The sequence below is a fragment of the Anser brachyrhynchus genome (assembly GCF_964034855.1).
Source record: "Anser brachyrhynchus genome assembly, chromosome: 1".
Classification (NCBI taxonomy): domain Eukaryota; kingdom Metazoa; phylum Chordata; class Aves; order Anseriformes; family Anatidae; genus Anser; species Anser brachyrhynchus.
The window spans coordinates 134,528,382-134,541,695 of NC_137694.1; the positions used below are offsets into that span (position 1 = coordinate 134,528,382).

Sequence of the window (13,314 nt, forward strand, 5' to 3'; positions counted from 1 at the left end):
GAATTGATTTAAAATAGGTACATTGGGCAAGACCATCTGAAATCAGAGGCTGAGTTTCCATAGTGGGTTTGGCATTAATGAAGATTTAACTAATGAAACTTTGTACGCGGGTAGCACCTGGACATGTAACTAGTACCTGTGTGCAACACACACACTTTACAAAAGTGTAAAAAAACCACAAACTTTTACAGCACTTCACTGCAGACTGAAAGCATGCACAAGAGCGGGTGGGGACTCCTCACACACAGTTTGCTTGTGCTTTTTTTTTTCACCCCACAAGAAAGAGTTTAGCTGCCCTCCAGAGGATAATATAAGACATGCTGAAATATAGAAATTTTCATTTTCTGCACACTCTGGTGAAAAGCAGATGTGTCAGAATGAGACCACCATTTAGACAGCAAAGTTGAATCTCTTCCTGGCAACAGCATAATGGAAGTTTATCATTAAAACGAAACCAAGAAATGCCTTACTCTAAGATGTTCAGAGAAAAACTTTCATAATACAGAAGTAAAAAGATACCTGTTCTGCCAAGCCTATTATATTTAAATGCTTTTTCCTGTTCTGATTTTCATGAACTGCAAAGTGAGATAGAACCACATCACCTTCTGAATCATCAGATAGCTCTTTAAATGAGAACTGAGGGCTGAAATTGTATCAAATACAAATATTTTTTAGAATACTAATGAAAAAGCTCAATAAACCTCCGTGACAGTTAAGGAATTTCTGCATTGCAGAACTACAAAGGAAATTTGTGTGAGGAAGGCAGATTACTTCTGAGATTTCCAATGAACATGAACGAGCATCAGGAAACAGCAAAGGATTTTGTTTCTCCTGCTGCAAGCTTTGTGTTATTGTTTCAGAGCAAACAAAAAGTCTGTCTTCATTGAAAGCTGTATGCCTTCAGGGCTAATATCTAGTATGATACATATGAGTTGAAAAGTAATTTTCTGAGAGCCACTGGCAACTAAAGGAATGGATTTTCATTACAGAATAATTTGAATCATATAGTGTTGGTAATTAATACTGATTAATTTATTGGTGTATTTAATCATATGTTTACTGGATAAATAACTACATAAAATGTTGTGGAAAAAAACACCAAATGTAGGTTTTGACGCAAGTAATTGAACAGCCAAAGTGTCTCCAAAAGCACAGGATACTGGCCAATTGCTTAAAAACATTTAGAATGCCATCTAGTAGAAGCAAGGGCAAGAAGCCTTTAAGAAACACAGCTAAAATAAATGCCAGTGATTAAAGTATTATAATAATTATCAGTTAATTTAGGCCTTTTCTCATCAAATTTTGGCGTGATTTAGGATTAGACGCTCAAAAGTGTAGAGAGTTAAATGTCTGCAGGGAGTGATTCAGAGCACTTAGTTGTCTAAAACTGGGTTGTACAAGAACTTCTTATCAAATCGCTTAACCAATTTGCTCCTGCATGCATAGACATCCATCCACATCTATCAGCAGATGCAAAATTTGGATTATTTGACTCCGTTTTAAGGAAATTAGCTTTGTGAGGTTATAAACAAGGTTTTCAGATGCCAAATAGAGTGAGTAATTTTCTGTTAAGTTTGTTCTGGTGAACAGGTGATACAAGCAGATCAAGACGAAGTCTTTGTGTCTTTAAAATTATGTGGGAATGAAGACTCCTGCTGATTTTATAGGGCTTATTTTTGGTCATATGCTTTTTGCCTATCAACAATTGTCTTAATAACTAACTGCTTTATTTCCCTATTAAAACATATTTGAAATAATAGAAGAAAAAAATAGCCTCTCCATATCCCCACTTCAGTTGTGTCTCATGGTCCAAAGACAGACGACACACGTTGTAACAAATTTTCTTGAAGTCTATTAATGTAGGTGGACATCGACATATTGCACTGGAAGATGGAGGCACGTTTTCAACTTGCTAAAAGGAGACTGGAGCAACATGTCCCTGATGCACATCATTGCTAAGACAACCACACTTCAGTGAACATGATTCTGAAAGGGTAACCCAGCTCTGAGTCTCCAGCCACTTAGATCAATAGTTAGGAAGTAGTAGGCCTAGGAATTGCATTACCTACGTCACTACACAGTGCGAAGTTTGCTGTAGTGGAACAGTTATGATAGATACATCAACGAGAAGATGAGTGACAAAAATGCCCAGTATGGATATGCTGTGTGCACGGACATATGTTTTGTTTTCTGTTGAATAACCATTGCTATTGCTACTGCGTATTAGTAACATCTGTGAAAATTTGTGAATGAGACCAAGTAGAAACTGAGTTGAAAAATGTGCCAATTAACATCTTAAAATCACAAGATAAATATATGTTTTTAAACACCATTAAGCACCTTGTAAGTCTGCTGTATGAAAAATGGATTTTTTACAGCCAACACACAGTGTGTTGAACATTTCTAGCATCAGAATCTGGAATGTTTTTGGTGATTTTAGCTCAGTTTGACTATGCCCATTCAAAAATATTTAACTGTGACAACTTATCAGGTTTGGATCATGAATTCAGTCATCCTCTTAAAAGTCTGGTTTCAGGTGAATTTAAGATTACATCAATGACTGCCTGTTACTCCAGATTACTCAGTATCTGTGATATCTCCTGTCTTCTTGAAAAGAAGATGCACAAGATGCACAAATGACTGTCCAAGTAAGGTTTAGGAACTCAATGTTGGCAGTTGACTTCTGATAATTAGACAATGCAATACTGAAGAATTTCAAGTCAAAATTAAAAGTTGAGAAATTCCTGAGGACCTTCATGCTCGCAGGGGTGAAGACAAGCTGCTGGGAGATCCACATTTGCTTCTTTCTGCAGTCACCATTTTAATCTTGATACTATTTAAGCACACAGATAACGGTACAAACGTTCAGCTGGGCAGGCACAGCTGTCATATAAGTCCTCTTATAGAGTTCACTTTGACTTTCAAAACTGATTCTCACAGAAACCCCTCCTTCTGAAAAAGGGACAAACCCACAAACGGTGCTACTCAGGATAGCAAAGGCACAAAAATCCTGGTTCAAAATTTGCTTTCCTCTGGCAGACAGGTTCTTACAAAAGGATGAGTTAGACTGGCAAAATTAAAACGTGTATTTCATTTTACTAATTTGAATTCTGCAGGAATTACCTGAATGGAAAGGAAACTGTTGTTTAGCTTCTCCTGTGTGAGCATCCCAAATTATTGTTGTCTGCATCGGGAGGAAGGAGGGAAGAAAAGAGTTAGTGACTGTTCAGCTCAGAGAAAACAAAGAGAGAGAGCACTCACTAAGGAGCAATTGTAAAAGATGGACTGATAAAATTATTGACTGCAGAGAGCCTTGTGTGCTGCACAGCTGAATGAACAGAAATAACTTCCAAATATTACAGAATAATTATGTAAGTGTAGATACAGAAGTATCACCCCTACAGAGGAAGTAATGTAACGGCAAAGAATGGGCATTTTCTCTTTGAATAACGCTAGAGAACAGTACCTCAACATTTTAATAAGCATTTTGTTACAGCTGTCTCAATTATCTTCTTCAAGTAAGACTTTTCCTTTTTAGTAAGATGCAAGTTGAATTCTATTGCAAAACTAAGTGATACTACATTTCTAATAATTAAATCACCAAGCAAAATGTTTAACAGCAAAGTACAACTCACTTCTTGCCACTGCGGTGGTGTGGGACTGACAGAAGTGTAATTTGCCTACTACAGGTTTAAACCATACTTGCATCACACATAAGCAATTCCCCAACCCAGTCCTACCTTTTGGGTGAACTGGGAGTACATACTTTCAGAAAATAAATTCAGGGTTCCTCCCCTTGGTGTTAACAGACCATCTTAAGAATCACTGCTGCTATGGGGAACTACTACTGGGAGACAAACATAGCTGGATATGAGCTAGTATTAAAAGGAATAGAACTCCATTTTCACAAGTATGTGAAAATATAGGGATTCATCTATCCCACAAATCAAACGTACAGGTCTGAGCGAATTTCCCTAGACTGCCTCTGTCAAATGCAGGAGAGGAGCACTGTCTGTGTATCTCACTGTAACACAGGCCATGCAACTCATCACTTGGAAATGCCATTTTTCTCTCCATATTTTATAAAGGAAGCCAAGGATGACATATGCATCTAATTTTTCAGACATCAGAAGTAAGATAAGATGAACGCTGTGTTTATTTTTCAGTTTCAGTTTTAATGGATTTCTGCTCATCATCAGCAATCATCTGTCATTTCAATCTCTAATATGCACTCAGCTGAAACTACCATGTTTGGCTTGATTTTGAGTTCAGAACCACCATATTTTGCATGTTTGCATAGGAAACCATATATATTTTATTCAAATACAACAGTTTCAATAATTAGATGAGCTAAAAACTGCAGTACCTCTAAGATAACTTCCCTCCTGGAAATAGTTACAGTTGATAAAACTATAAACGTAAGTAGTGGAAGCAGTTATTTCTTTAACAGGAACATTTAAGATGTAATCTTACACGGGGCAAATGGAGTTTGTTTTTTAAAAAACTTTTACACTTAAAATGTACACATAGCCTCAAAAATGTTATCAATCACTTCATCCAAGGATTAAGTGATTAATCCAACACCCACTAGAACAAATTAAAGAAAGGTACACTCCCCAGGACTCCTGGAGCAGAAGAAAATAACCTTATGGAATTCAACAGCACTCACTGAGTCAGCACATTTAAATGTTAGAATTACGTATTTTTAAAACTCACTTTATCAACACCAGCACTTAGAATATAATTCCCCTTTTTGTTCCACTTCAGGGCAAATATCGGACCTTTATGTTGACCTAAGGTGCTTGCAAGGTTACCTGGAATAAAGGAAAGGTTAGTATTACAATTTGTTTACACATTACCCAACTTATAGTTGACTGCTGTTAATTGCTTAAGAACGATAACTGTTGTTTGACTTACCGTCTTCTGTCCATATTCTTGCAAAACCATCATATGAGCCTGTAGCCAATAGTGTTCCATCACTCTGTTGGGATACACATAAATGTCAAAGGTCAATACCAGATGAAATCTATTTCAGCCAAACTTTAAGGTTTGTGCATTACGGTTTATGGGAAATCTGGAGCTACATACTGAGAATAGATAGTATCATTATTGTATGACCTAAAGTAAAGGTTAGTACTGCGAATACAAAGCGGAAATAAAACCCTTGAACATCCTCTGAAAAACTGGGCTACACCATCAGATAATATTCAAAAGGATTAGACAAGGAAAAGAAGATACAACAAATTCTTTAGGATTGTTCCAGATAACTACATCTTAGACATATAGAGCCTATAAATCATCAACAGATCATGTAAATCCTTACTAAATCCCAGTTAAGTGAATTTCAGATATCTATACTTGAAAGTAGGACGTAAAAACCTAAGCCACCTACACTCACCATCAACACCTTGAATGCTACCTAACACAAAGAAATTGCTTCCAAGTTGTCTAAATAAAGACTCCCACACATGCTCAGAGGCACAGTACCATCGTGGGCAGCCTCAGAAAAGTTGAACTCGGGTCCCAATTACGAGGAAAGAAGCCCAGTAATCATAATCAGCAAATTATATGTATTCTGCTGGAGGGAGACCTTCATTGAGACCTTCATTTCCAGCACCATGAGTAGAAAAATAGGCTAAAGCATAAAATAATCCTTTAAAACGTTATGTGCACTTCAACCCTCCATAAACAGCGAGTTAGCACAACTGTAGATTTAAGTCAAAGGTATAATGATGTAGGGGGAAGAATATCAAAACCCAAGCCAACTTCACTGTGCTATACACTTACATGGACCACTGATAAGGACAAAGGTGACAGCAAAAGGGAAAAAGGCAGGAAAGCTCAGGGACTAGTCATATGGTTTATCCGAAGTCCTAGGTGGTAATTCACATTTTTTGGAAAACTCAAAGCAAGTTGGAAGCACTTGAATGGTTTAAATTAGGAACATTTCCCTACATTAAGTACTAGCACAATAGCAGTAAAATATCAGTGATCACTGAAGATTGTTAAGGTATAGAACTACTAGAGAAAGTATGCCTTTTTGACTTTTCTCCTAACTGTTCTGCACCTTTGCTTGTCTTTGTCTTTCATCTTTCCTCTTCCTAGTCAATTCGTTTCTTCCTGACAATTTTTCTTCACAGTGATGTACACAGGAAACAAGTAGTAAACATTCTTGGGCCTTATTTTTATTTGCTTTGTTAACTTACCCATGTTTTCTGTACTATTCATCAACTTGTTTCATCGTGTCAAATAAACAATATATATGGGAAGCTGATTTGTGCAGTGGCCTTATCTTTCACTTTTGTGAAGCACCTAGCTCACCTGAAGGACAATGATATTGCAGTAAAGATTAATCAAATCTTGGTCTCTGTCCAGCAACTGAAACTGATGAGAATCCTTTCTGGTACTTAATTTTTAATCTGCTTTCCTAAGAAACCACAATAATGTGATCGCTCTGTCTGTGCTAGTATCAACAACATGGACAGAATGAAAGTGATCTCAAAATTAATTAAGGTTTCTGCAAGGTTTTTTTAAGTTCCTTTTACACTGTTCAGTGACAGAATGGAGACATTAAGCAGTCTTAACGCTGCCCAAAGACGCTGCCCAGACATCGGGGATTAACAATATTTGTCTCCTCTGCTCACTTCAGTCATCCCTGTGCAAGACTGTATTATCTAAGATAGATAAAAGATTTTGCCGGATGAAAGTTAGCAAGGGATCAGGCAAGAGAGCTCCACCTGGAAAGTGGACAGGTAAAAGAGAATGACTACACATGCTCCATCCAAGACAGACTATAATGTGAGCACATTTTGTTATGCACAACATAATTTAAATGGGAGAGGATCTTGACAGTCCAATCTCAGAAAAAGCTTCACTGGTGCTTATATGTCCTTGCATGCCAAAATAAAGTAGCTACGAGATGCAAATACATTATTAATCAGCTTTCATTACTACACAGATTGCTTATTTAATCTTCATTCTTAAAGTCAGCTAAGTTTATTTTTACCCATGCTCCTAAAAATAGATATATAAATACATCATCGTTAAGCTTGAAGATGCCAGCAGTACTGGAAAATGACAGCATGTAGGGGAAAGTTCAGTCTATTATGGGTATCTGAAACAAGAGGTCAGTAGGTTAGGACAGAGGTTCCGGTCATCTCAGATATAAAAGATATGGAGCAGCAGCTGTAATTGCCTCTGAATTAAATTTAGACAGTTAAAAAACATGCACAGTCTTAGAAGCTAGCTTACATTCCAGTCCAATGAAGTCACATCCTTATTGCTGGGGACATCATGTCCTCCTTCTCTTATGCAGTGCCTCAAAACTAGTTGAGTGGAACCACTGTTGCTGTTCTCATTGAGATTCCATATTCTGGCCGTTGAGTCTCCAGATCTATAAAAGCAATCATGCAGAGATGAAAACTTCTCCTGGTGGCGACCCAGCAAACAAAGTAAAAACCTCTGTTTCTGTTTCTATCTGAGATAACGTCACAGAATTTCAAATGCAACTTTCCTCTCCAATTCTGACCTTCCTGCACTCCCCATACCTGCAAGAAAAATTTTTGAAGGCTAAAACATAATTAAGTTACACCTATCATCCGAATCCACAACATAACATAATTTGCTTTATTCAAAAAAGTCGTACGTTTGCCTGCTCCCTACATTTTGCACTTCATACACATTGCCATGACCGAGATGGTCTCGGGGAACTTAGTGAACATTAAGACAGAAACACAAAGGCTGTGTCCACATGCCTCCCACGAAAGGGGTGCACAGACACGTGAACTCCTACTGGCTCGCAGAGCCCCTGCTGTTCCCCAGGGTGGCAGAGTGCTCTGAGGACAGCGCGATGGGACCTGCAGCATCACCACCCGCACAGGCGCAGAGCGTCACCCAGCAACCGTCATGGGGAAGGGGACCACAAGCAGTGTGACAGAGGTGCTGCACTGCCTGCCCCCTGGTCCTGACGGAGGATTTTAACCTGCTTCATAGACAGACTATTTTCTAGGAAGACTGAAACCCCGATTTTGTCTAGAAAATGTGAAGAGGAAGTGAGAAGCTTCTCATAATCTGCTTATAAATTATATATTTGTTTTCACTTTGCATAAATCTTTCTTCCAATGAAAAATGTCTCTGAGGTCAGAAATCAATTTACAGCAAGGTGGAAGATATTGTTTTCTAGTTTACTGGGATTTGTCTCTTGCTTCTCCCTGCCCCTCTCTTTTTAAACAATCGATAACAACAACAACAACCAAAACAATCAAGTAAGATAGATTGCTTGTTTTGTCCAGAATGTAATTTTCATTTACATTCAGCAAGCAGAAGCTTGGAGCAGCATTGGGATCTCTATTTCCTACAATTCATACAGCCAACATTAAATTTTATTGTTGATACATCTGATGTGTTAGCTTTTCCTTTTTTTTCAAGTAACGACTAAAACTTCCTTTCCCAAAGATGAGCAAAGAGAAAAAGTATTTCCTTGAAAACTAAAAACATGAGATCCATTTTTGCTTTGATAACTCGTGTATTACTGAAAAAGAAATCTATCGCAAGAGAATTTTAAATTTTCTTCTGGTCTACTAATAAAACATTTTAATTATTTATACTAGAAGTACCAAGCAAATTTTAAACACTTCATACTTTTCAAGTGCAAATATTGACCGACAGAGCATCCAACTGGACTGATCTTTGTGCATTATTGTATCAATAATTTAGCCATGTTTTACGTGATCGATAGTTCAACCATAAAAGAAAAAACTTCTCTGCCTGTATCGGTGGCTCTGCGGTCTGTTGGGTCATGGCACACCTGGGGAATGTGCCCCCTCTCTCCTCTGAACCCTCTGTGTCAAGCTGAGATGTGATGGCTGGCCAGGGCTTTGGCAGGCTACCCACAAGCTTCTGCTATACAGCCATTCTTCAATTGTTGGCACCCATCTTTCCCATTAGTGATTAAGAAACAATTTGAATCGATGCAATTTTTGTCATCATACAGAGCTAGGATTGTAACACAACTTCTTCAAAGGTTTAGAAAACTGAACACCAATTTCGCACTTACTGGCTAGAAAATCAGTGAAGTTAATCATAAGGCTCAGAAAATAAGGAACATTTTTAGTTGTGGTAATTCACAATAGTGGGAACATAAGTCTTTCATAGACTGGGGTTACTGGTTAACATGCTAAGTAGGAAATTGCTTCAGTGCTGGCTTCTCCACTACTAAGACTCTGGGCCAGTTCTGCCCTTACTGTAATAATCCAGTTTGTTATTGGACCCTCTGAATAAAATACTCAGCCACTTGGCTATCAAACACAATATCCTATTGCTAGTTCTAAAAGGGTTATGCTTTGTTTTTCAACAGTTTTATTTAGTCAGTTTTCTGGCTATGCTTGGGCAATCTTATTTTCCAGTATTTTAATTTTGTTTTTCCATTTTCTTCTTCCTAAGGCTACATAAACTATTATGTGTTCCTGCAGAGAGGCTTTATAAGCCTACCAGTGTGTGGCAGGGGTATTTGTGTGTCTTCCCCTTTGTTGCCGGGGAAAAAAAAAGAGTATTCTCTATTCTGGAAAGTATTCTGATTTCTGTTGAATGATTCAGTGAACCCTGCCTTATTAGAGAACCATAGTTCAAGCACAATTCAGAAAGATATTTAATCTCCTTAGCTCACAGAAGCATTTCTATCTGCATGATAAAGCAGCTCATTCCAACATGCGAGTCATGAACACTTGAGTAATGGGTATACTGTTCTGCACTACGGAACAGTACTGCCAAATTTTAGGAAGGCTTACTTCTGAAGGAATTTTATTTCATGCCCTTCAGCCCTTGTATAATCATGAATCAAGGTGAAAGAATGCTTGCGGAATTTTATTTGTGGCATATAAAATCCCTATTCCATAGTAGCCAGCAGAGAGGTTAAAACAGCTGCAGTGTATAAAGAAATTTTAAAGATGATTGTTGAAGCTTGGTATTTCAAATCTTCAGGTGCAGTCTTATAATTACAATAATTTTGATAGCCAGTATTGCTAACATGTATTTAACACTTCTGGCTAAAACAGGTTGGATTTTTTATTTTGCTTTAAAAGAGATTATTAAAAGCATAAAGGGAAGGAAACTCCTCCTCATTTATACACCTAACGTTTCCTTAATAAAACAGGTCTCTTAAAGTAAGTGCTTATGTTTCCTAATGAGTCAGGAGAGGGAAGTGCCTCAGAGGTACCCAGAGGGAGAAGTTAAGTGCCTAAGCCTTATCGGAAGACGTACCGTCTGTCCCGCTGATTCTGCGATACTGCTCCCTGCAACAGGTTGTTCAAACAGAGCTCACCTAATGGCTGACCCATCTGCATTAACGGATTTGATACAACAAAGAAATTGGCCCCAGTAAAGTCATCTGCTAATGAATAAGCACTTATGGTTAGCAGAATTAACACCTGGCACTGTCTAGGGGGGGGTTGAAATCAACTCCTTCAAACTGGTAATTCAAAAGGATTATTCAGGAGGTAGTTCACAACAGGTCCTAAACAGCTGATGTGAGGAATACAGTAACTCAAAGCATTACGTAAAACCCCAAGATGAAGGCAGAAAATGTCCCAGCGACATCTTTTCCTGCTTCTGCCATATACGGCCTTACTCGAAAGATCTTATGGACAACAGCTTTTATGGCTAGTTCTTATGCTGACTAAGGAGAGCGAAGATGCACGCAGAGCTCTGCAAGATACAAAGTTCCCCTGTCTGAAAGAGGCCGGTGTAGGTCAGCAAAGATAAGCCAAGAAACCTACTGCTGGGTTTTGGGAATGAGGCCAGGTTCTTCTGCTTCACAGCCACGAGAATTACTGCAAGGGCATGGGCGGATGTAAGAGAACAGAGCGTGATCTTGGAAACTGCCTCAATGTCCAGACAGAAGTATCTTAAATCCAACTAGAAAAGCTTTTGAAATTCAAGGCTCCAGCAACCTTGACATTCACAGTCTACTTCAATACTGGGAAATCCAAACATGTTCAGGAACATTCTGGGTCACTGGACCATGATCACCTATGCGAGCAGGCTGGCAGATTGCTCCCTGGCCAGAGCGTGGCCTGTTTGAGTTGGCTCTCTCTGCCGGGGCCGTCAGGGCGCATCGCTGCGCTCGGGGCCCTGCCCATCCCTGAGTAACTCCTGGCCGTAGGGAACAGACCAGAGACAGCCCCAGCGTGCGGCCCGTGGGCAGCCGCCCCGTTTGGCAGCCAGGACGGTTTGCTAGCACAGACACTGGCCGCTGCGTGCCAGCTGGCCTCCGTGCCTCGGAATATTCCCAGGCATGTTTAGTTTGCTAATGTGGACGTAGCTGTAATGAGTTTCTGCAACACCCACAGAACACAACCATCTGTAATAACGTGTGCGAGTCGTTCCATTACAAAATAGAAATTGAAAGATATTTCGTGGAAGAGATCAGTCTTTGAAGAGGAGGACACCTGGATTTTAAGAGCAAAATTGGAATTATGGGTGGGGATGGCCATATCTCAAGATTATATACACACATATATATATATTTAACTAGTCAAAAACATTATATGCAATTACTCATTTCAGAATGTTGATTACCTTCATAAGGTGTAATTAGTCTTTTTACAAAAACTGCGTGTATGTTCTTTACTGCACTATTACAATGCTTCCCTTTGTAACATCTAAGCATTCTTCTCATAAGCATCTGGTGACAGCCATGCTTTTGATAGCCTTCACTGGTATCTCTAGTCTCCTCCATCTTCCACTTCAAGGGTTATGGGTGCGGTGGAAGATGAAGAGCAGTTGCAGAATACATTTTTCTGACTGTGATCAGAGAAATTCCTGTATCCACATATATTTTTTAAATAGCCTTTTGCAAAGTCCAGAAAATATACGTCCCTGTGCTACCCTTCACACCCTTAAAAGTCATTGTGATTGAGTAGATGGAACATCAAATATACAACTCCCTTTCTGTCAGTGGGGTACTCACTAACTCTGGAAACCGACGCTCTAATTTTGGATAATTTGTTCTGCAAACAAATCCCCTTAACACAGCTTGCTTCAGATTAGGTCGTGAACCTGCATTATTCTTTTAGTGCTTTGAAGATTACATCAGGTTGCTTTCTAAACTGGCACGAATTGTTAGATTTATTACTTGTATAACAGGGCTTGAAGAAAACACTTTGCCACAAATTGAGATTCAATTGCGCTAGGCAGTATATAAACAGAACAAATGCGTTATTTCACTTATTTAATAGTTAGGGTTTTATATGTGTTTTTTTAAGGAGACAACAGATGGGTACAATCAGGCAGATGAGAAAACAGAAGAAAACTAAGGACTGGGCAGCACAATATGGATATTATAGAACCTAACAATTCATTTTTTGCACATCAGACTAACTGCAGTTGTATTTTTTGAAGCATTACTTTGTAAAGGACAAACAGATCTGCAGCATACTGTATACCTTAGGGAATTTCTCCCGCCTTGTTTACCCGATGCCATAATACATAGTTTACCTGTAGATGATAACCTGCACTACTATTACACCAGACATCTCAAATACTTCTTTGTGCAATGGCATCATCAATCCAATCCCTTCCTTCAGTTTCATTTTTTGCTGTGCGATCCATGCTATTTCAGTCGTGTAAGCTTCATAAGGCACTCACTCATCGCTGCATTATTTGAAGGCTAACTGAATTCACTTTGTTTCTTAGGAGCAGGCTAAAATCTGATCAAGATGCACATGAATCTAAGTCATTTGCATTTTCATTGCACTGCCATTAGTCTGCTTGAGATACAGTACCTGGCTGTGCTTTCAGCCCATGCATGCACTTATATGCTTCCAATATCAATAGCAAAGCTTATTAATAAAAACCTACTACTCTGAATGGCAAAGCCTAACTGAAGGGATAGTGAGACGTTATCTTAAAAATATAACTAACGGTGCTGATTACTGTCCTCCAGCTTTATGGTAAACTGTGTAAGACATCACTGCACCGTGCTCGTCTCTTTATCCATCTACTAGTGCTTAGCAGTCTGCAGCAGAATTCATCACCCACTGGTTCCTCAGTCCCAGTTTAAACTTTGCATACAAGGACCATGAACTACAGACCCTGTCAATACAGCATGGCAAGCACTGGCAAAGACAGTGAGCTGGATACCAGGAAGTAGTTACCAATGCCAAAGCCAATAGATGAGGTCTGAGCACCTATGCTGAGGAGTCTTAACTCCCTATATAATGAGTTGAGAGATGTAGGTACCTGCAGAGGAACAGAGCACTTGAGTAGATGCCTAACTTCAGCTGCGCAGGTATTCTCCAGAATAAAGCAGCATTCTTC

The 13,314-nt window shown here is 38.9% G+C and overlaps 1 protein-coding gene across 7 annotated transcripts in view; it reads right to left on the reverse strand.

The window, feature by feature from the left end:
- The window catches only part of TBL1X (transducin beta like 1 X-linked), a 199,615-nt gene that overhangs the window by 13,218 nt on the left and 173,083 nt on the right, over window positions 1-13,314 (reverse strand). For all 7 annotated transcript variants that reach the window (XM_080577146.1, XM_080577141.1, XM_080577143.1 and 4 more), the window contains 4 exons: window positions 7,252-7,393; window positions 4,918-4,981; window positions 4,717-4,814; window positions 3,124-3,184 (listed from right to left, as the gene is read on the reverse strand). In XM_080577146.1, coding sequence (XP_080433272.1) covers window positions 3,124-3,184; window positions 4,717-4,814; window positions 4,918-4,981; window positions 7,252-7,393 — 365 coding nt within the window. The remainder of the gene's footprint in view (window positions 1-3,123; window positions 3,185-4,716; window positions 4,815-4,917; window positions 4,982-7,251; window positions 7,394-13,314) is intronic.